At 39.1% G+C, this 25,611-nt stretch overlaps 1 protein-coding gene and 1 long non-coding RNA gene across 2 annotated transcripts; both read left to right on the forward strand.

Moving 5' to 3' along the window:
* The first annotated feature begins 333 nt into the window (after positions 1–333).
* On the forward strand, positions 334–4,388 carry LOC137291388 (uncharacterized). The gene is made up of 3 exons (XR_010957257.1): positions 334–397; positions 3,224–3,338; positions 4,329–4,388. It is a non-coding gene; the product is annotated as an uncharacterized lncRNA (long non-coding RNA).
* A 35-nt stretch (positions 4,389–4,423) lies between these two features.
* Positions 4,424–25,480, forward strand: LOC137292081 (uncharacterized). Its single transcript, XM_067823623.1, has 4 exons — positions 4,424–4,823; positions 21,260–21,420; positions 24,074–24,188; positions 24,837–25,480. Exons 1-4 carry the CDS (start codon positions 4,424–4,426, stop codon positions 25,478–25,480), a joined length of 1,320 nt encoding a protein of 439 aa, XP_067679724.1.
* Positions 25,481–25,611: the final 131 nt, after the last annotated feature.

Genomic DNA, 25,611 nt, shown 5'->3' on the forward strand with positions numbered 1-25,611 from the left:
GTGACGATCAACTAAACTCAGTCTCGGTCTGAAGTGTGATGACTTAAAACGTAGTTTGTGTCACAAGTGGACATGTTTTGAGGGGTCAGTCGCCAGCATCATGGACGTGGGCCTTCTACTCGCAGCTTTATCGTCGATGTTCACGGCAACAGCTTCGATAAGTGAGACGAAGTTTGTTAAACGATTTTCTCGAACTAACCCTCCACTGTTTCAGGACAAATCGTTTGCGTTCAGCTGCGTTGGGAGATGTGCCTCCTTGAGCACCTGTCGAGCCACCAATGTTGTGTTCGCGGAAAAGAAATGCCACTACTACACATTGGAAGAAGTAGAAAGTATGACTGACTTCAAGGACGTCCTGTATCAGAAGGTCTCCAGTAACGTCGAGCAGACGACTGAGGTAACGTATAACTATCACATGTAACATTTCCCTGCTACAGATGTTATTTTATCTTTTGTGCCATGTCGAATTCATCCCCCGAGCTCCTTGCAGTCCACTTCTGCTAGTGGGGTAACTATGTAGTATTTGATCAAGGTATCTTGTCATTTAATGAACTTAAGAAAGCTTACAAAATCAAAGGCACAATTCTTGATTATCATCAGTTTTTATCAAATATACAGACAAATGGGAAAATGCTATTAGAAATAATTTATTGATTGTTCATAATCATTATCTTAGCATATCACTGATAGGTTTACCTCCAGTACCAAACAGATCCAGATATTTGTATGATAAACTTATAAGTACTGAAAACATGCCTAATATATGTGAAACATGGCAAAATTTCTTTGACACTGCAGTTCCATGGAAAGAACATATTTTTTTTAAATATAGAAGTGGTTAAAACGATGTTAAATTGATTGACTTTCAGTTTGAATGTGTCCATAGAATTGTCTATACAAAGAATCACTGAGAATGAAATTAGTTGATGATGCTGTGCTCATTTTGTAAGCTGATGTAAGAATGTGAAAATGGGTAAAACATTCTGATTGAAACTCACAGACTATAATGATAAATGAAAAAATATTTTACTCTGACAAATTATACAGTCTCAGTTGGCGGAAATAATACAATGAACCATGTACTTCTTGCTGGTAAAAAATACATCCACGTATCGAAAAAAAAAATTATCACTGGACATGTTTCTTTCTACAAGTATGCGGTGATATTTTCTAAATCGAAACGTTTATTGCCAATAAGAATAATAAAATATTACAGTTTGACAGAAAATGGTCACCACTACTGCAGATGATCCCATTATATGCCATGATGAACTTTTAATTACATTTCTAGTATATGTAATGTCTATCCATATGAACCACTGCCTTAATGTGTTCTTGTACTGTTGTATTATATATTTCCTGTACCTGTGTACTTCCTCATCTGATTTGAATGAATTCAAAAGAGAAAAAAAAACTATCCGGTATTCGACCGGTTTCGTCACCCGAAAACCAGAACGTCCGCGAAAATTTGTTTCGAGATAAATGGGCTTAGAAAAAAACACTACATGTCAATGAATTTGTTGAAAAAAGCCCTAATAACAAAATATTGACTGGAGATGAAATAATTATTTGACTTCAAGAGCAATTCTGTTTACTGTGTGGACTCGATTATTTACATAATACGATTATTTACCGCCCTATCAGCTTCAGTGCGACGTTCAATAACATGGAATTACCAGGTTATCTTACTGACTAGACATAATCAGAAAGCATCAATGTTTAACACCTCATTGTAATTATAGATATATTTAGCTCAAAGAGAAAATGCCTTAACCTGGAGACTTTATGAACTAAAGTTCACTAAAGATGAGAGAATTGTATTTCTAATCTTGCGTATTCCTATACTCTGCAGAGCTTTTCAGAGCCTGAAAGAGTCATTACGGACGCTCCCATACTGTATCGAAGGGGATTTTATTGATTGTTGTAAAACAGTAAGTCTTGTCTGAAATGTATACTTCAAAAGGTATCTCGAGGCGCACTAGACGTTCCAGCTGTAAACAGATCTGTTTCCCCAAAGTGAAACCTATGGTATTTGACTACGGATCGATTCGGCGCGAGGTAACTCCTTCGAGAGAAATACTTTGCTTGTACATGTATTTTTTCGTCAGTTTGAGCGCAACAGATCCTGCAGCCAAGTCAACACTTCAAAACATGAATTATGCAAAGAGATAACAGCAGACATAATGTCAGTGTTACAGGTTATGACGCCAACAGAGGGATGGTATGGTTTAATCTCACAATCTGAGTGAAATGCTGAATCTATGACCAAGAATACTTGTTTGTAACAAATGTGGCTGTTGAATTAAGGGTAATGATTTCCCGATCAAGGAGACAGTGCTGCTTTAGTAAGTAGCTTTGTGTTAAGGATTGATGTTACGTAATATTATTCCTTTATACTAAACTGATTAAATCAATAGATATATGATAAGATACGATAAAGTTTGATGCTACTTCATACTCTAATGTCATTGACACTGCTGATTCAGCACCATGAAAGACACCAATTATTTTTAAAAGACAAAGCAAGAAAAGCACTTTGTTTACTCAGAATCAGAGCGTTCTCTGTTTCAAAACGTTTGAAAAATATTTACAATCTCATATGTTGACAGTACAAGTAATTAAGATTGAATTTAAACATCCCGAAAACCAATTATTTCTCTTCTTTATAATTTAGATACATGTACATTTAAAGCAACAAGTAACAATAATACACACATACATAATTTCCACGGGCCATTTATAGCAGGTCCCAGGCCCACAGTGACATGTAACACATGCTATACTTTTTTTATAACCGAGTCCCACCCGGAATTCGAACCCGTACCCTCAGTGTGTGTGTGTGTGTGTGTGTGTGTGTGTGTGTGTGTGTGTGTGTGTGTGTGTGTGTGTGTGTGTGTGTGTGTGTGTGTGTGTGTGTGTGTGTGTGTGTGTGTGTTCCCAATTGTTCCGACCACAGCATTGCCTTCCCTGTCGGGTATGAGTAATTAGTTCAGTATAACGCAAACACATACAGTACTTTAGCCAACGTGCTGCGAGGGGGAAACCATTCGTGACTGTCAAACCTATGGCGCAACAGTAGTGTTATCAGATCATAAAGGGGACTAAACTGAAATTCCAACTCACATTCGTGGAGGACCTTTGCGTGAGATAAGACTTATAGCATTCCTGCTTAGTTTATACTCCCGATGTATTCATGTATAATGGCCATACATGTGTATTGCAGATGATTCCTCCAGTTCCTCAGTGTCAGAATGGAGGCAAGTGGTCAGATCTCACTAACACGTCCTGTGATTGTACCGGCAGCTTCACTGGAACATATTGTGAACGCTACTGGGATGGTATGTACTCAAATAATCCACAGTTTGTTCTTGTCCAGTGTATCACGGAAACGTCACACGTTTGTGCATGGGCATGGAATAATTAAGTGACAGTGGGGTAGCCAAGTTGTTCAGTGTTTGCTCATCCCACCGAAAACCCGGTTTCTGTTCCCCACATGGGTACAATATTTGAAGCCCATTTCTCCTGTCTCCCACCATAGTATTGCCAAAAATGGCGTAAATTCTCACTCACTGATCTAATTGGCTCAGAAAGAAGCATTCAGATTCAGTTCAGAAGTCTGAAATAAGGGTTTCATGTTAAAGTGTTTTTGTTGGCAAGTGTGGATTTGATACAGTTAAAGTATGAAAGCATGATGAAATATATCGTTCTAATCAGTGAGTGAATATGGTTTAACGTTGCTTTTTATTGTATTCCAGTTGTGCATAAAAACTTCATTTCTGAAGAACGTCGTACATCATACACTCTCCAGTACGTTTACCAAGTGTATGGTCACGGCAAACCTGAAATATATCGTACAACGGGTTGAACAATGCAAATCAATCCTTTTCACGACAGAATTTCCTTGAGAATACTCGGTCATAACACGTTTTCAGTAAAGTCCCGATCGATCCTGGGACTTAAGTTGAATTCAATCCAAGATTCGAAGTCTACCCGCTCATCAGACTCAGACTCTCAGTTGCCAGCACTTAAAATTACCCATTACACCCTCTCAGTCACCACAAGTCATCTGCGTGTCAGTCGGACAACTGGTAGTCTAGAATCACGTGCTTGTGTACTTCTCTGACAGGTGTCAATTGGCATGATTGTTATGACTGAAAACCATCACTACACAGTGCCGTTTTATTTGAGATTTCAATTTCTCCAAAACCATACACTACATTTGAACTCTTTCCTAATGGAATTCAAAAATTCATGCGTTCATCGCTCATATGTTTTATTTGGAGTTGCACTATGTACATGAATTCACATGAATAGATGTGTGATTGCAGATTGTTCAGAGGGATACAGGATGAATATACTCACCGATGGTGTTTATACGATTCAACCAAGACCTTACGGAACACCTTTTCAAGTGTACTGTAACATGATTTTCGGAGGACGCACATCAGTCCAGAAGCAGTCGTCTGGCATCAACTTCAACAGGAACTGGCAGGATTACACAGACGGTTTCGGAACCCCTGGGGGAGATCATTGGTTGGGTTTGGAGAAGATGAAAGCCATTAGTGATAAGACTCCGAGCAAATTCGTTGTTCGGTTGGCTTATAACAATGCACCAGCTTGGAGACAGATCATTTGCCAATATTTTAGTCTGTCGGATGCTGTGAGTGGTTTCAGGATTAATTTCACTGGCACCACCACCCCTCAGAAAGATCAGAATCGACTCCAAGACGTCATGACAGATCTTAGAGGAGCCAGGTTTAGCACCTACGATCGGGACAATGATGAAAAGAGAGCTGGAAGCTGTGCTCAGACTCATAAATCTGGTTGGTGGTTCAGAGATTGTACTCGGTGTAACCCTAACGGTATCCTTAAACCAATTCCATACATCGCCACTGATCTGGATGACATTTTCTGTAAAGGCGATACAAGGGGTGTGAAAGAGACGACAATGTACTTAGGGGGATATTGATTGAGTTTGATTCTAATAATATTCCAGCAATATCACGAGAATTTCTGAAATGCCAATCAAACAGGACATTAGAGTTATCTAAATATGGGTTCATTAGGAATGTGGAACTGACTATATTCTAAAATTGTTATTCATTGTTAAACAATGTTGTTATGGTATTTCAACGCCTTTGTAAAAGCCAGTATACGTCACGTACTTTCTGTTTAATAATATACAAAGCGATTACTGCCTAATGTACACAGAGGTTGATGATGACATGCTTTTTGTATCTTCTACAACAGCCGTAGGCTAATCGAGCGTGATGTAGAACATTCTACATGGCAATAAGACTTTAAAAGAGAGCTGGCACATACATAATGTCAGATTACATCAATAAATTTTCATCCTGGACATCCAGTCTATGATTGACCGCTGTTGTTGTTGAGCGAATATTATTATAGCTGAATTCATTAAATTTCTATAATCACTGTTATTGTATTATGTTCTGATATTGTCATGTTAGTGCCGTTGTGTGGAGTCACGATATAGTTGTCAATGGCATAACATTTCCTTGTTATTAGTTGAGCTCATATTAGCATATATCTTGTAACCTTAACTTGGACCATGAATATCTATCTCCTCAGATAATGAATAAAACGCATTTGTAAAGTGTAAAATTTATATTATTGTCTGTCTCATATTAATGACGTATGCATTAGCACACTTTCTGCGATTGACGTCAAACAGCAACAACACGTAACAGAATATGACTGTATTGATAGACTTTGAAAGTAACTTTCTAAAAAGTTGCATAGTCGATATTTTTCCCCATTTTATATTGGGGATTTAACTTTATCCGTAAAGTACAGATTTTAATACTGTTATTGGATTGTTGTACTTAATAGCCAGCACACATCAGCGATCTAACCCACAGAGCCACGAAATGAACGTTTGACAAATGGTAATATGATGCGTACTGTGCACATGCAAAAGCCGTTATCAAGCAAGTGACTTTCAATACTGCAGGAAAGGCTTATAATATCTAGAGACGTTTCCTGTTCGTAGGCATAATGGACCCAGTGTCAGGAAAAGGTCTTCCTTTACCACAACTCGTCGCTTACGTCACCCAGTCGGGGGGCAGACAGAATGGGCCCAGTGTTAGGAACAGGTCTTCTGTTAGCCCAACACGTCCATTTCGTCACCCAGGTAGTGGGTACGATGGATTCAATATCAGGAACAGGCCCTCCTTAAGGGCAACCTATCCCAGGCAGGCGGTAGGCAGAATGAGCCCAGAATGGGCCCAGTACCAGACGTAGGCCTTCCTTTAGTCCAACCCATCCCTCACTTCATCCATTCGGGCGGTATGCAGAATGGGCCCAAATAAAGAAAACATGTTGATCACTTTGTCCCGGTGCATATGGCAACCTGTTGTCAAATATTGTTAAAGCAACAGTTTTGAACGGGAAATGGGCCAGCCTGGCAATTATGAAGCTGCATTTTCAGCTATATATGTGTGTAGAAGGTCAGTCGAATGGACAGGCATCTACAGGTACTCATGTGTCATACCTTAAAATAACTTGATTCAATTTCCTCTTGAGTGGAAAAACTAACCTAGTTAGTACGACACATATTTTCGCATCATATAGATACATGGACATATTCTATGTCTAAAGGGTGCCGTTACATGTGATAATGATAATTCTGGTATGTGTATATGTGTCTAATGCGGCAGAATGAAATCCTAAATAACTTTTTGACAGGACATTTCAACAACCTTGAAACTGAAACATAATTTAATTAATCAAACTGGAATGAGCGCTTACAGATAGCATTGTCAACAGACACGCCCGTGTTTACAGGGTACTACAAATCCGCATCTTCCTTGGTTACCAAATACCGAACGACCAAAACGCTATTGCATGTCCGTTCAAGCGTTTTTCAAACTAACACGCTGCTTTATAATTAATTGTGTTTTCTTCGCACTGCCTGGAAACACACAATAACCAAACGAAAGACAGAAACCATTGCATCTTCTCCCAGCTGTGATCCAGTGTCTAATGCGCCCAAACCTTCTTTAATTGGTGGCTATTTATTCAACCGAAACTGACATTATCATGTTACTGCCCGTGATTCTTCACCTTCTTGAGATCTTCTATACATAATACAAAAGTTAACGTAGAAAAGTGGTCTTTACATTCATAAGCATCGAGACTTGGCGAATACATTGTCAAATGTATCTATTCATCTGTGTTGTGTACACGTTAGTCATGTCTCATAGAACGAACTGACTCATTATTATACCCACTACCAAAAAATAGAAATGCATCGGCCATTTTAGAAGAATTTATTGCGTTAATTTAAGAGCACTTATCTCATATAATTTCAGTGGTAAAAGGTGAACATTTACATGTCTATAAGCAAAGAGTTCGCTAACGGTTCAGGCAATCGGTTTTTGACAGTTTGGTCGGAAATCGGGGATGCGTTGTGTTGTCTCCACGACAGTAGCAAGGCGATAACACAAGTGAGCAGCCCGGATGTAGCTGTTCTGGTTTTGAGTGGTAATCCTTGGACGGCCACTTCTCGGGTGATTTGGGGTGGGATATGTCTGTAGGCATGATCCCAAAGGCGACATGGTGCTCTTATTAACGTGAGAATTTGGAGCAACAGCAGACTGCGACACCGCAACTTCAAGGGGGCCGATATCTATATTTCGAATTGCGGTGCCCAGTCGTAGCATGACGATTTCCTATTTTCCAGGCAAAATCGAAGGACAAAATTAAACACAACTTTTGCCTTTTTATTGTAAGTAATCGATATGCTTTACCGCTTACTTGCACGTGCATTTTGCTTTGCATCTTTTCTTGGTGACGTTTGGACGTATATTTCTTCAAACGTTTCTAAAACAAGGGAGCAACTTAAAATTGCCGCGTTAAGGCACTGAAGTTGTTTACAATCACACAAAGATGACTGTTTGGAAAGAATCAGTATATTTTCAGTTTTTTGCCACTGCTGCATCTGTCAAATAGTAAAATCACGTATTCGTTTCTTTATTTGAAGAGTAAGAGTATACATCATTCATTATGAGTGCAATTGCTGCTTTGTATGAAACACTTTCATTGTCGTAAGAGGCAACCAGCCGGATCGGATGGTCAGACTCGGTGACTTGACAAACCCATATCATGGTATCCCAGTTGCGTATATCGATCCTCAAGCTGTTGATCGCTGGATTGGCTCGTCCAGACGCGATTATTTACAGACCGCCACCATATTGCTGGAAAATTGCTAAGTGCGGTGATAACTAACAAACCAACCAAACAGCCATTACTCAACCTCTATATGTCAATTTCAGCAAGACGATCATCGACTCCACTGATTGCACCGTTCTCTTTGTGGCGTCACGCATGTCTAGCAGCATAAAACAGAGATTATACCCCTTCGTAGGGCACACCATCTAAGGTTCTTTAGTTAATGACTCGCAATTTTGTATCCATTCAGATTAGGTAGGGATGGCGACTGAAGTATTCTTTTTGCCATCTTTACACGCTTCCGAGCGTGTTTTACAATCGTTGATAAATTACTCTTACCCATGTGGAGAATTCCAGGTATCCCTTTGAGTATTTTATGCGATTCATCACAGAATGTTTTGTTAGTGTGGTGGTTTAATATGAGACAGTGTCACATGTTCAGTGGGTGAGTGAGTTCACTCTTGCGCCGATTTTAACATATTTTCCAGTAATACCGGGGCTGGGGACACCAGAAAAGGACGTCACATATTGTACACATGCGGGGAATGGAATCCGGGTCTTCGGCGTGACGAGTCAACGTTTTGACCACATGGCTACCCTATCGCACCTGACACATGTTTACATTTAAATTTAGTAGGAAACCGTCCAGATCCATATATGTCCATATCTGACTGACCATTCAATGCTCACCGTTAAGGCCAGATATGAGAAAACGACGATGGCTTTGACCCAACACAACGGTATTGTGAGCAAGCTGAAGCAGTAGAGTACATAGTAGATCAGCCTGTGTTTCAGTTGTTGACTTGGTCAGGAACCATAACAATGCTTCCGAATGAATTCGGTGATTCATGTACAGAGAAAACAATCCCAGCATGTTTACTGTCAGTGAGTGAGTACAGTTTTGCGTATCGCGAGACCAGGTAGCTGAGTGGGTTACATCGCTGACAGTGTTGGCTGTTAGGTGTCTCGCCCGGATGGGCCGGATGGGCAGGATGGGACTCCAGATAAGTTACTTCAAGGGAAAGTATAATCCTAGTACATGATCCTGTTGCTTGGTTTATCATAAACCTACAATATTTCATCCCGAATATCAAATTGAACCAGGGTCCATCATTTTGTTGAAATCATGGGCTTCATTAACCAAGAATAGTTTTATTTGTAGTGAGTGAGCGAGTTAAATTTTATAGTCATCTTGGCAATATGCCAACTAAAGGACGTACAGATTAATAATAATTAAGTGTAAATTATAAAACGAATATGTCACCAACGAATATCACAGATAAAAATAATTAGGGAACAATAGGCTTTAGCATTCTGTTTTGACAAAGTATTATCTTTTAAAGATCATTTTCTACTTCACGTTTCACCTCGTTTAGGAAATTTAGGCTTCTTAACAATCTTCTTATGGCAATTATAACCTATATGACTCCATTGCTATCCCTTCGCCAATATTTTATGTTCACATCCATACAGGCAGATAGCCCGGTATTCTGACTACACATACCTTTACGGCTGTGAGTTGGATGACCCTGCTTGCTGAACTCGCCAAAGTAAAGTTATTTCTTACTATAATATATTTATTGTATAACCGAGAAAGGAGTTTGGACCAAACGTTAAAGTGTTCGCTCGTCACGCCGAGGACCCGGGTTCGATTCCCCACATGGGTACAATGTGTGAAAAATATTTCTGGTGTTTCCCGCTCTCAAACTGTTGGAATATTGCTTGCGTAATACTAAAGGCACTCATTCACTATAGGGTAAGATTTAATGTGACAGAGGCCACAAACAAAGCAATACAATTAACAATTTTATCTGACATTCAAGTCATGACAGTGGCAGACAGTAAAGTAACAATACCAGTATATAATGCAATAGCAGTGGTAACAGAAATCTAATGAATTCATATGTAATAATATTCACTGATCAACAAGAGTGGCGAAGTTCCAAACCAGGCCAAGTTTGATATACAGGCTGATCACATACTGACGTGATCTGAGATGTGCGGGGCACGTACCGGCCCCCTTATACCATGAAGAATGTTTAGTACCATGCTCGATTAGCCTACGGCCGTTGTAGAAGAGACCAAAAGTATGAGAATATTTTGTTAACATAAACCTCTGCGCACATTAGATAGTAATCGATTTCTGGCAACTAACAGTAATCTTAACCAGTGCATGCCTGATGACGTGGCGTAACGTGCTCCTTTACAAGGTATTTAGGGATACAAGCATCCAGCCGTCACCCACGTCCCAGTTCCATCTTTGTTATGTGGTTTGGCGCAGCTATGAGCAAACATTCAGCCAGATCAGGGCGTTGTATGTAAATTAAAGCAACTGACGCAGGCATCTACCCTATGATTAATGCATTGTGGGAAATGCTCGTATCTTGATCCTGGCATACTGACTTCATTGACAATTCTGAACAAGCGTATTACAGAAGTAATCAAGATACAACTGTAATCCAGATGCCAGATCAGAGAGAAATTATGTGTCGACAATAACATTGTTTAGTGTCTGCCATAACACAAATCTGTTACAAAGATTTCTTCACAGAAATCTGTACCGGGTCTGTTTTCCCATGTGACTTTAGCACAAGACCCGCTCAACTTCACCTCATCTTAAAAGAGAGATTTCACAGAGCAAAAGTTTGTGCATCTACAGTAAAACTAGATACGACGATGATGGGTAATTACTAGAAACCGCACTCCAAAGAAGGGTGGGCAAATAATACTGCACAGAAAGGTGGTGTTACGCATATTACTGTTGGAAGTGATACACCATATGCACTACAACATGCCAGTATGATAAACCTGCATGGACATGTTTGCGTCATTCATGCGAAAAATGTGCCCCGTTGCTATGGACGTCAGACACACATTGTGCGCTCAAACAGAATGCAAAACTATTTACAGCAACTTGTGTCGGTACAAATCTGTGCAAACCTATTGCAATATCAAACCTGTTATTAAGACGAACTGAAATGAAATCAGATGTTTTTGTAACGAGAAATATGCAGCAGGTAACAACTTGTGTATTGCATGGCAACGGGTACTTATTAATCTGCTGCTTGTTTCAATATGTCGTGTATTTATACCTCTCATGACTTAGTTGTAGTCACGTCAGCTTGTTACCAGTGTCAGCATCTACGTGGATGCGTCTCAAAATCAGCAAACAAGAAGTGTTTGTTCATAAAGTTCCTCTAGAATACCAATCAAATATTGGTCAGAACATTAACTGATTATGTATATTAATCACGTAATCATATCAATCTGTAACGCGCCTCTAGGTTTAGAAATACACTTTTGGGAAGTTTGTTAATTGTTAATATTAATAATGCCACACCACGTATATCGCTCATCCATTCTGCGTGTACAACGTAAAGTATTTGCCAATCTTCACATATTTATCGATAATTAGTATGTGTTCAACACTGAATTGCTCTAAATGTCAGTGAAGTCGGTAATGGTGGTTATCAGAACATCCACTGATTAGAATATTCAACGGCCAATCGAGGACAAATAATGAGTGCATAAGTCAGTTATGTACGTTTTTATCAAATTGATTGGTGCCTTAAGGGTTAGACCTTTTACCGCAAGAAATACTGGGTCCTTAGCACAAAATGGCACCACAATGAATTACCCTACACATGACAGTGCAACTCAATGCAACTAAGAGCATTCATAGAATACATATATCAATATTGTTACGAGTGTGTATTTTCTGTATATTTTGTTATTGATTAAGTAATAATTATTATTGGGTCACAACATTGAGTGTTTTGAATATTAAATATGAGGGGTCACATTTCGTTTTAATAGCTGGTCAACACTTTTAGCATTCTGGTTTTCCGGAATTTATCTGCTGTTGACGATGTTCGTTTGTGCCCGAACTTTCGGGAATGACTTGGTAAATATATAAAAAGCCCGGTTGCCGTGTTGAGGGCGACACTCACATTCATTCATATTTACTGATTTACATCCAACGCTTGAAATTTCATCAACGCCTAAATCTACATTATATGCTGTCGCACCGATCACTGTGTTGACATTCTGCCATAGTTGATTCTCTCTCAAACCAAGACTTTGGTGAGTTTGCTATATTGTATTTTGTGACCCACTGACTTAGATTTTGTCTTTCTTGAATTGTACCTGAAATCTTCATTGTTATATTGACTTGTGACTTTGTATACCTTGCTCTCGTTGCATAATAATACTAATAATATAATTTGAACGTAAACAACTTGTCTTTGTTCTGTTTTGCTGGTTTCCAAGGGGATTTCTTAAATTGTTGTGACGGTAAATTCTTAACAGTAACAAAATTGGGGGCTCGTCCGGGATAGAATTCATTTGACATTTGAGACCATTTGTGCAACATATTTCTAATATCTGCAAGTTTGCAACAACCTAATTGAGGAACCAGCAAAATGCTTTTTGAACTTGAGATGTTTGTATTGTCCCCTGACTCTGAGACAATTAGTCAGTTGAGGAAGTCAGATTTATTGCAGATTTCTTCACATCTCAAACTTGATGCCAAACCTGCTATGAGGAAATTTCAGATTTTGAAAATTGTGTTGAATCATTATATTGATGAAGGAATTTTTTAAGATGATGTTTTGGAAATGGTGCCAGAGAAATGTTCAGATCAACTGAAAATAAAGAAATTTGAGATTCAATTACAAATTCAAAAGGAAGAAAATAGAAAACAGGAAGAATTGAAAAGGATGGAAATACAGTTTGAGACGGAGAAAGAAATAGAAAGAGACAGAAATAGAAAGGAATTAGAATTGAGGAAATTACAAATTGACAAAGAAATATGCAAAAACAGGATCAGAACCACTAGTAGTCTTAGGCTTAGACTGAAAAGTATGAGACTGCTTGCCACAAGAATTTGAACCTGTTCTAACACCACTGTAACCTGTATGTCCTGAAGTCTTAACCGGGGAAAAACCCTTCTGGCCAGAAAACTTTGTATTACCCTGTGACTTAAAAGAACTCTTGTGAGTCAAACAATAATCATCTGCCAACATTGCTGCCTTATGTTAGTGATCAACCTTTTGTTCATCCAAATAAGTCTTAAGGTCAGCATGAACACTCTGCTTGAAATCTTCCATCAACACTAACTGTCTCAAACCATCAAACTCTGAGACCTTCTTAGACCCACACCACCTATCAAACAATGTTTCCTTTGCTCTAGCAAACTCTACAAAAGTCTCCCTTTTGTGAGCATTTCTGAATTTCTGACGATAAGCCTCAGGTACTAACTCATAAGCTTTCAAAAGTGTACTCTTCACAAGATCATAATCTGAGCTTTGCTGTACTGACAAAGCTGAATAGGCATCCTGAGCTTTACCCTTCAAAGCAGTTTGCAGTAACATAGTCCATGAGTCTCAAGGCCACTTAAGATTTTCTGCAACCTTCTCAAAATGTAGAAAATATTTGTCAGCTTCTTTCTCATTAAATGGAGGTACAAGCCTAGCATTCCTTGCAATGTCAAAAGTGGAAGAATCTGAGGTCTGAGAAGGGTTTTCAAGTTTTTTTCAGAGCATTTGTGTAATAGGGCTCTGTGTCACTAATAGGAGATAATTCTACCCCACGGCCCGTTATTACCGTGAGGGATACTGGAGCTCTTCAATCTCTGATTTTGAAGGAAATTTTGCCTTTTTCTGATGAGTCTTCAGCTAACTCAGATGTTTTGCATCAGGGTATAAGTGGCAATTCTTCTGCTCCTCTCCATTTTGTGAATTTGACCTCAGATCTGATTTCAGATGAGGTGAAAGTTGGTGTTCTTGACTCTCTCCCAGTTACGGGTGTCGATTTGTTGATCGGTAATGATCTTATGGGGGCTAAAGTTAGCACTGATCCAATTGACACTGTTTTCCCGGGGAGTTCAGTTAGTACTGAAAAGTTGGAGGATGAATTTCCGGGTATTTTTCCTTCTTGTGCAGTCACTCGTTCAATGCTGAAAGGCTTTTCTTCCAAGACTTCTTTGCAGAATGATACCATTTATGATTTGTCAGGTACTTTTATGGATCATTCTTTGTGTGAGGTGGAGACAGAGGACTTATCTTCAAAGAGTACTAGCTCTTCAGGACTTCTTGATAAGTCAGATAGTTTGTCAGGTGGTGAACACATTCTTTCCAGAGAGCAGCTCATTAGTGCACAGGGTGAGGATGTTGAAGTGCAGAAGTTGTCTAGTAAGGCTGTTTCTTTTGAGGATGTTAGCGAGGTTCCGGTTTGTTATTACTACAAGGATGGTGTTTTGGTGAGGAAATAAAGGTCGCCGGATGTTCCTGCGGAGAATGAATGGAAATTGTACCATCAAATTGTGGTACCAAAAGTATTTCGAAAACATGTACTTTCACTGGCTCATGAAAGTCCCATTGCAGGTCATTTGAGTGTGAACAAAACTTGTGAGAAAATTTTGGCACATTTCTTTTGACCCAGTTTGAGACATGATGTGGCTGAATTTTATAAGACCTGTCATGCATGCCAGATTATTGGAAAACCAAATCAGATAATTCCTACTGCTCCCTTGACACCTATACCAGCTTTTGAGGAACCTTTCAGTAGAGTTATTATTGATTATGTTGGTCCACTACCGAAGACTAAGTCTGGTAATCAGTATTTAGTCACAATCATGTGTGCTTCTACCAGATTTCTTGAAGCAATTCCACTTCGTATAATTGTTGCTCCTGTGATTGTCAAGGCTTTGATCAAGTTTTTCATCTTAGTTGGTTTGCCAGATGTTGTTCAGTCTGATCAGGGCTCAGATGTTATGTCTAAGGTGTTTCAACAAGTTATGTACCAGTTAGGTGTTAAGCAAGTTAAATCACCCGGAGCTTTAGAAAGATTTCATCAAACTTTGAAAAATATAATCAAGACTTATTGTTTTGAGACAGAGAAAGATTGGGATGAGGGTGTGCATTTGTTGTTGTTTGCTGTCAGAGAGTCAGTTCAGGAAAGTTTAGGGTTTAGCCCCTGTGAGCTTGTGTTTGATCAGAGTGTGCGTGGGCCACTAAAACACTTAAAAGAACAATGGCTCAATGACAGACCTGAGATCAATCTCTTGGACTATGTGTGTACATTTAGGGACAGATTACTAAAGGCAAGTGAGTTGGCTAGAAGAAACTTGAAAGTCTCACAAGAAAAAATGAAGCTGAACTATGATAAAAAGTCAGAAGAGAGAAATTTCACTTGTGGTGAGAAAGTGTTAGTTTTGCTTCCCATACCTGGTCAGCCACTGAGAGCAAGGTCCATATGTTGTTGACAAAAAGGTTAGCCACACAGACTATGTCGTCTTCATGCCTGGTCGTCGTAAACAAAAGAGATTGTGTCATGTCAACATGATTAAGAAACATCATGACAGGTTAGAAACCAAGCATGTCAATTGTATTGCCACACTCTCCCCAGTTTCTGATTGTACTATAGACAATTGTGAAAATGTGAAACATTGATAATTGTGCTAGCAATGTGAAGTTTGATGATCTTAGTGATAATGTTTCACCAAAGTTGAGAAATTCTGATTTGTTAGTTCACCTTGATGAGAAACTATCACATTTATCCCCTGAGCAGAAAGTTCAAATGTCAGATTTGATTTATGAGTTTTTTCTCACTTATTTCCTGATGTGCCTGGTCGAACTGATGTTAGCCATGATATAGATGTAGGCGATGCTGTGCCTCTAAAACAACACCCTTATCGGATGAATCCAGTGAAGCGTGAAATTCTATATGGAAGGAGGTGAATTACATGCTGGACAATGACATTGTTGAACCCAGTGATAGTCCATGGAGTTCACTATGTGTTCTTGTGCTGAAGAGTGGAGGTGTTTGGCGCTTCTGTGCTGACATGAAAGCTGTCAATGCGCTCTCACGAACTGACTCGTATCCTATTCCGAGAGTGGACGATTGCATTGATCGCATTGGTCAAGCTAAATATATAAGTAAGTTTGACTTACTGAAGGGCTTCTGGCAGATTCCACTCACAGACCGTGCAAAGAAAATATCGGCATTCACTACACCAGATGGACTGTATCAATAACAAGGTGATGCCGTTTGGTCTGAAGAACGCTCCAGCGACGTTCCAGAGACTCGTCAACAATGTCAAATCAGGCCTTTATCGTGTCGAGGTTTACATGGATGATGTCATTGATTACAACATGGAGTGGGATGACCATCTTAAAAGGACTCGTGCTTTCTTCGAAAGGCTGTCTGAGGCAAAGTTAACTGTGAATCTCGCCAAGTGTGAATTCGGGAAGACACAAGTGGAATTTTTAGGGCATGTTGTAGGGCACGGCCAGGTACAACCAGTTCATGCTAACGTTGAGGCAATTGTACATTTTCCAGTACCTCAATCTAAGAGAGAACTCATGAGATTCTTGGGTATGGCTGGCTATTACAGAAAGTTTTGTCAAAACTTCTCAGATGTTGTATTTCCACTTACCAACCTTTTGGGGAAAAAGGTAAAATTTCAGTGGGATGGCAGTTGTCAGACTGCATTTGAAAAAGTCAAAGCTATACTCATGAATTCTCCAGTATTGCAGGCACCAAATTTTGAGTTGCAAATTGATGCCAGTGATGTGGGTGCGGATGCTGTCCTGATTCAGGAGGATGATTCAGGAACTGAACATCCAGTTTGTTATTTTTCAAAGAAATTTGACAAGCACCAAAGAAATTATTCTACCATTGAGAAAGAGACATTAAGTCTTTTGTTAGCTTTACAGCATTTTGAAGTGTACCTTGGTACCACCACTTTGCCAACTGAAGTCTTTACTGATCACAATCCCTTGACTTTTCTTCACAAAATGAAGAACAAAAATCAAAGACTTATGAAGTGGAGTTTGACCTTACAAGGGTTCAATCTTGTGATCAAGCACATTAAAGGCAAAGACAGTGTTTGTGCTGATGCACTTTCCAGGGTATAAATGTTTGATGATTTGATGATGTTGTATGTATGTATCTAAATTTTGTCATAGTAATTCTGCAGGAAGTTTTTCATATTGCTCATATTATTACATGTCATGTTATTATGTTATTATTGTTATGATTGTAACAGAAAGTTTCTGCGAAATTTTCGTTTCCTCCAGGGGGACAGTGTTACGAGTGTGTATTTTCTGTATATTTTGTTATTACTTAAAAGTAATAATTATTATTGGGTCACAACATTGAGTGTTTTGAATATTAAATATGATGGGTCACATTTCGTTTTAATAGCTGGTCAACACTTTTAGCATTCTGGTTTTCCGGAATTTATCAGCTTTCGATGTGTCTACTTCCAGGAGACTTATTCGAGGGTATTGTACAGTGATGACGATGTTCGTTTGTGCCCGAACTTTCGGGAATGACTTGGTAAATATACAAAAAGGCTGGTTGCCGTGTTGAGGGTGACACTCACATTCATTCATATTTACTGATTTACAGCCAACGCTTGAAATTTCATCAACGTCTAAATCTACATTATATGCTGTCGCACCGATCACTGTGTTGACATTCTGCCATAGTTGATTCTCCCTCACACCAAGACTTTGGTGAGTTTGCTATATTGTATTTTGTGACCCACTGACTTAGATTTTGTCTTTCTTGAATTGTACCTGAAATCTTCATTGTTATATTGACTTGTGACTTTGTATACCTTGCTCTCATTGCATAATAACAATAATATAATTTGAACGTAAACAACTTGTCTTTATTCTGTTTTGCTGGTTTCCAAGGCGATTTCTTAAATTGTTGTGACGGTAAATTCTTAACCGTAACAATATATGTATCTATATACACGTGTATATTCATGAAATTTCAAAGTCCACATGCCCAATAAACATAAAATTTACATAACATTTAATGAATGCAGGACTAACATGATATATTCCACGCATATTTAAGTAACATTATGTGCTTTAACGCAAAAAATATAAACTTTGATAATTGATATTTTGGAATTTACGATTTTTACAGTAATAGGTATCTAAATATTTAATCCTCATTGGTGAATTAGCATTACAAATCATTATAAAATGATATTCATTTTCTATATGGAGTAATCCTGATTTTTCACAGTAGGAACGTTATTTCATCTTTGTCTCCGTATATATACAGAATCGCACTCAAGTGTCTACTGATATCAAATATATCAACAAGAGTTGATAAAGTAACAAATATCCGAGGTTTGCGGAGGATGTATTTACCTTAACAAAGAGTGTTGATATAATTGATATCAGTAGACACGAGGGTGAGATTCTATTTATCACCCAAAATCATTAGTTTTCAATGAAAAATGGTCATCTCTGAACACTGTGCAGCCATTAGATTTGCAGTGAAGCGATGCCATGGCATTGTGACGTCATCAATCTCAAGACGTCATCGCATTGTCAGGGCATGGTACAAAATCTACTGTCAAAACGATATCTCCTAGCAGATATCGTCTGAATAAATTATAGTTGATTCAATGTCAAGTAGACCGATGGCATGTAGTGCTCTTGATCTAGGTTTATCAAAACGTTGTGGCGATGGATTTGCGTGGTTCCCATTTGTTTCTCGCGATGTCCTGATGTTTATTGGACAGGATTTTGTCAGGATTAGATGACTGGAGAACTCTTGTTGGTGCTCTGAGAGTTCTGATTTATTTCCTTGCTTCGCTGTGGAGGTTATGTCTTGTTCACCATGGATATTTACGAGAATGAAATTTGGCCTATCTAAGATTCACGTGATTCAATTTTCAGATTTTAGAGGGTTGGTTATGACCGATGTCGACGGCTACTACTCGCTTAAGAAGTCTTCCGTTTGCATGCGAGTAAGATAGATACCTATAAAGATATCTATATCTAATCTAATGTTAGCAAGATATATAATCATACACACGCACACACACACACACGCACACACACACACAGAGATATAGAAAAATATTTGAGGCAACGCATTTGAATACATACCGTGGATCCTAAAATAACTGAATGTGAATGGTCATTGTCTCAGAAAAGATCTGTTCAATTTTGTCAAAACATTTGAATATTTAACCCTGTACATCACTATCACCTGTACACAATGATATACTTTAAGGAATATTCCATTCCTTGTTCCATGGGACATTTGGAGCGGAGATATAGCTGAATGCCTGTCAGAGGTTCCAAACAAATAGTCAAAAATTAAAACCAATGTCATCTGGGGTGTATTGAGAAACATGCTGGACTTCCTTCATCACTGGATGTAGAACATTGAAACACGAAGTATGAACCCCTTACCACCGATTGTCCTCGCCTTCTTGTGTGAGTCGGTTTCTATATGAACATGAATCAGAAACTCTGCTTCAATATTTGTGGTGTTAAATTATCGTTCAATAATCATTAAAAAGCCAATTCCCTTCCACTGATTAACCTACCTGAGCCTGAAATAAAAAGACACGCGTACGTGTTTCATATATATATATATATATATATATATATGCATAAAAAGACTCTCAAGTGTTTCGTAAAAGAAAAGACACCATTTCACCTTTTCCGATAATTAGCTAAATTCCCTTCATGTGAAGTTGTATTCCTACAGTTCCAGTCTTTGCATTGGTGTTTGCATTTCCCAACTGTGGAGTTACAATCGTTCGTGCTCCTTTTACTAAGATTTCAAAGAAAGACATAACACTCTTGTTCTGAAGTTCTTTTGATCACGTTTACAACATTCAAGAGCCTAAGTCAAATTAGATGTTTGATTGGTATTTCAAAGATGCTATATGATCAACATAGAGATTTTTCTGGGTTACTCCTTCTTCACCAGAATCAAATAGAAGATGTTATTCCAGATATATGTAGGTGCCCTACTGAATTCCCGATCTGGACTTCTACTGTTCGGGTGAACAATGGAAAAGGATTTGCACATATTTATGATGGACGCCTGGTTAGGCAGGAAACTTTCAGATTTTCACCTGCAATCATCACTGTATTATTTTTATAGTGATTCATAAAACCATGAGTGAGTGAGTGTGTTTAGTTTTACGCCGCACTCAGCAATATTCCAGTTATATGGCGGCGGTCTGTAAAAAATCGAGTCTGGACCAGACAACCCACTGATCAACAACATGAGCATCGATCTGCGCAATTGGGAACCGATGACATGTGTCAACCAAGTCAGCAAGACTGACCACCCAATCCCGTTAGTCGCCTCTTACGACACGCATAGTCACCTTTTATGGCAAGCATGGGTTGCTGATGGCCTATTCTACCCGGGGACCTTCACGGGTCCATAAAACCATGGCCATGATATAGTCTAAGCTGTACAATCAAATCCGCTTTTAGCACTGATTTCTTAAGTATGTAAGCCCGTGTTTCCCGAGCTCCATGTTTACATGTTTACAAGATGTAAACAATCCCCGCGGGAGGCATGGGAAGTAAATACAGTATATTCCGGTAGATGCTTAAAACGTACTACTGACAGAGGATGTTCTGGATAATCACTACAGCACATTTAATCAAAAGTTGTTGAATAAATCTATTCCTTTTCAACCACTGTCCTGATCAATTCCCAGGGATGTTCATAGCAGAATATGCTCAAAGAATTACATCAGAATTACTTCAGAATTTTTTAGTGGTCCTGTGTGATCTATGAACCCGTGCATTAGTACTGTGTCTACTATTACAATGTGTTTTTTCCCCACTTGGCAAAATCAATGACGCACTCACTATCGTACTCTGTTGACTAAACTTGATTAAAATCAATGAATGGTCTTGGTTGATGGTGCAGATTTCTCGTCTCCTTTTGGGTAGTTATCTTTTTGACATAAAATTCAATCGTGTACACTTGTCAGGCGTCTTAACAGACACGATGCATTAAAATGGACATCACAGTGCTGGTGGACTGGCTGTTAAACAAAAGGGGACCTGGTATCGATCATGTAAGCTCAGCCTCGGTCTGAAATGTGATGGTTTAAAATGGACTCGTGTCGCAAGTGAACATTTTGTATGGGGGTCAGTTGTCAGCAGCATGTATGTGGGCATTCTAATCACGGTTTTATCATCCTTATGCACGGCGACAGCTTCTATAACTGAGTCGAGGTTTGTTAAACGTTTTTCTCAAACTAACCCTCCAGAGTTCCAGGACAAATCGTTTGCATTCAGCTGTGTTGGGAGATGTGCCTCCTCGAGCACCTGCGAGGCCACCAATGTTGTGTTTGCAGAAAAGAAATGCTACGAATATACCTTAGAAGAGGTAGAAAACATTACTGACTTCAAGGACGTCCTGTATCAGAAGGTGAGTCGAATGGATGTACGGGTAATGTTTGGGGTAACACTTACTGAGTCTATTTCCTTACAATAGATGTCAAAGGTAAGAGATGTTCACGAATAAACACAAAGTGTAATGAAACAATTCTCTTATACTTTCTGTGACTGCCCTTTGTACACACACACACACACACACACACACACACACACACACACACACACACACACACACACATGCTGTCAAATCGTCGAATCCAACGATTTTCTCTGTCTTTCCTACAACATCGAATGCATTTAAGGCTATGAGACCGATGGCATATTTCTTTTATGCAAAGAGTGGAATGATTTTCGGAATAGCAGATACCTTTGGGCATCTATTGATGAGTTTTTTTGATAATTGTTTAACATAGATATTATTAGAGGGTGCAGTCAACGCATGGATGACACTCTTCGTTTGATGTGACATATGTTTTGTGAAATATGTTTTACGTGAAAAGTTAGATTTGAATTTGTTCTCAGTTTTCTTTTTAACGACATGGTTTTCTGAAGAAACACAATTATAGATTTAAGAGAGAAGTGCTCTTCTAATTTCCTTAACATTTTTGGCCGATGTTAGTAAATGAATATTATTATTTTATATTTGTAATCGTATTTTTAAAGTATTAATTCCTTTGAAGATAAATACAGTATCATATCCCGAAAGACAGCACGGTAGGTTCACCATTAGGCTAACTTTTTTCTGTTTACCTTGATATGGTGTAGAAAAACGTACTTTATGTTTTCAGACTGAATTCTTGTACTGGTGTGTAATGGTTGCAGGGGTTTTAGGTATCCCGCTGAGGTGGTCTGTCTTACTCTGGGCAATACATGTATTTTCAAACACTTAAGGTTTGCTTTATGCCACGGTCATTGTTCTGAGCGTACATCCAGTCAGTTCCTGGAACAAACAACATTGTGAGGCAAGGTGAATATAGACCTGGGTGCAGTCACAATGTTTTCTCTTGTTAAGAAACTAGACACATGGGAAATATTGACATTCACACATATGCACACAGTGAGCTTATTGCTTTGCCATTGCCACGCTCCTTTTCAAGAACTGTGAGAGTGCATGTCGGCAATCTATTTAAGTAAGCTAACACTGGCAGTGCACGTGGAATATTAAATGTGGTATACCCTCTGATCACCCTTGATTATTCAACTCCAAAACACGAAGGATTTGCTTTCAACCGGTTCAAGTGGTGAATGTTTCAGTAAATTCTTTTGTGTTAGATATCTCTTAGGGATGCCAACGCCATCCTTATGTCTAACTTTCATTTGTGTTTATGAGAATCCATTATAGGTACTCTTCTGACGAAACTAGACACATACCAATATGCCACTCGAAGTAAACTTAGTTTCAGTATATTTCCCTACACTCTACTACTGAGTCTAACAAACACTAGTGCAAGGTCGAGTCAGGTAACCTTTGACACTAACCAATCAGAACACAGCTTACCAAGTCGCGAAAGTGGACATTCGCACATACTTTTTGATCTTTTGCCTCGAAAAGGCTGGTACCCGAACGATTCCGAATGCTATTTTCCATACGATCGCTTCTAGGCGAACGAAGCTCGTGGAGCCACCCCACAACAGTGAGTAAACAGTCGCTGAAAATAACGTTTTTGTCGATATCCAAGGACATTAGTTTGGTAATCATATTATCAGAGGGCACTAATCGCATATACTGCTTGGTGAAATATCTGTTTTATGCGGAGTTTGGTTTATTTCAGGGATCAGTGTCAGTGACTGGGGAATTTTGTAAGTCGCGCCAAACAGTACCTGTTCAGCCGTCTCGCGTCTGATTAGACGGTGAACGATTACCTGACGCGACCTCCTACATGGGTTTCTCAGAAGAGGGGTGTAACGAATGATACCGAAACTACTTTGTTTTACTCAGACTGACAAATGTGGACACCTCGAATGGGGATAAAGTGAACCGCTTTCAGTCGGTTATGTTGGTGGCAGCAACTATCCGGCAATGGGAAGCTAATACTATTTAATGCGTATGGAATATTGAATATGGTTTTCCGTTTGATAAAGCATTTGATGTTTCGACGGATTTGGTATCACACGCTTCAAGCGGTAAATATTTCATGTGTACGATATTTATTAGGGATGGTTTATTAGGCACGTGGTGATCAATGCTATGAATAACCATATATTTAATGGTTTCTGACGTTTATCACACAAAAAAGTTGCTGATGTGTGAGGTGATAAGCAAACGACACCTGAAATACCGGACATTTCGGAATGTCCAGAACTGTGGGTCAGTTGGTCATCAACCGTGTTCCGCTGATACGTTTCCTCATGCACGTCAATTGAACATTCAGTTCAGTTTGTTAAATGGATGACATGGATGATATGTCTTCATTCTAGAACGACAAGGTCAACAGTTATCCTCCACTGAATTACCCCTGATCTTGATACAGAACACATCAATGAGCACATTATTAGTTCCACAGTTCTTGAAAGCTTACTGTCTAACTCATTTATTACTATAGACCTAACCCTGTTGGAAATATTTCGATATTAAAATCTACTTTTAAATTTTACCCGATAAAATAATTGAATAAATATATGATGGCTTTGTTACTTTAGTTTATACTGACCATGTATCCCTGCATAATACGTGTGTATTGCAGATGGTTCCTCCCGTTCCTGAGTGTCAGAATGGTGGCAAGTGGTCAGATCCCACTAACACGTCCTGTGATTGTACCGGCAGCTTCACTGGAACATATTGTGAACGCTACTGGGATGGTATGTACCCAATTAATCCACACTTTGTCCTTAGCTTGTTCAGTGTGTCACAGAAACGTTACACGTTTGTGCATGTCTTTATATATACTTGGCGTGGCGGTGAAGCTGCTCTGTGCTTAAAGGCTAATTTAGAGGGATTCGATTCTCCATATTTGTACAATGTGGGAGACATGTTCCATGTGTTCCTCGTGGTGATATTGCTGGAATGTTGCTACAGACGGCTTAAACTTTCATTCATTCACTCACTGATGTACGTGGATCAGAAAGAAATATTGACTCCAAACTCAGTTCAGAAGAAATATGAAATAAGGCAAAATATGGTATTTCTCACCCTTTACGTATTAACAAGTTTTAGATTTAGGGTTTTTTTCGGTAGGGGGGGCTGTACATGATAAAAGTGGTTGGGGCAAAAGGAATAAGATGTATTAAAATTTACGATATATATTTTCACAAAATCATTCTTCCTTATGTGCAAGGTTAAATGTGTGATTATCCCATTGCTGTATATTGTACTTAATGTGTGATAACCTGAACGTTACATGTGATCTCTCTCCTAATGGAATTCAGGAATTCATGCGTTCATCGCATATGTTTCATATGAAGTTGCACTATGCACATGAATACACATAATTAAATGTTTGATCGCAGATTGTTCAGAGGGATACAGGATGAATATACTCACTGATGGAATTTACACGATTCAACCAAGACCTTACGGAACACCTTTTGAAGTCTACTGTTTCATGAAGTTCGGAGGACGCACATCAGTCCAGAAGCAGTCGTCCGGTATCAACTTCAACAGGAACTGGCAGCGTTACGCAGACGGTTTCGGAACTCCTGGTGGAGATCATTGGTTGGGTTTGGAGAAGATGAAAGCCATTAGTGATAAGACTCCGAGCAAACTCGTTGTTCGGTTGGTATACAAAAAAGGTACACCAACATGGGGACAGATTATTTGCCACTTTTTTGGTCTATCGGATGCTGTGAGTGGTTTCAAGATTAATTTCACTCACATCACAACCCCAGCGAATCCTCTCAATCGACTCACCGACGTCATGACTGATCTGAGAGGAGCCAAGTTCAGCACCTACAATCGGGACAATGATGAAAACGCAGCTGGAAGCTGTGCTCAGACTCACAAATCTGGTTGGTGGTTCAGAAACTGTACTGGGTGTAACCCTAACGGTATCCTTAAACCAGTCCCCAACAGGGCCAAAGATCCGGATGACATTTTCTGGGAAGGTGATACAAGGGGTGTGAAAGAGACGACAATGTACTTAGGGGGATATTAATGAGTGAGTTTGATTCTAATAATGTTCCAGCAGTTTACGCCGCTTTAACAATATCCCAGCAATATCACGGCGGGGACACCAGGCTTCATACATTTTAAACATGTGGTGAATCGAACCCGGGTTTTTGGCAT

Source organism: Haliotis asinina, chromosome 7, assembly GCF_037392515.1.
Source record: "Haliotis asinina isolate JCU_RB_2024 chromosome 7, JCU_Hal_asi_v2, whole genome shotgun sequence".
NCBI lineage: Eukaryota > Metazoa > Mollusca > Gastropoda > Lepetellida > Haliotidae > Haliotis > Haliotis asinina.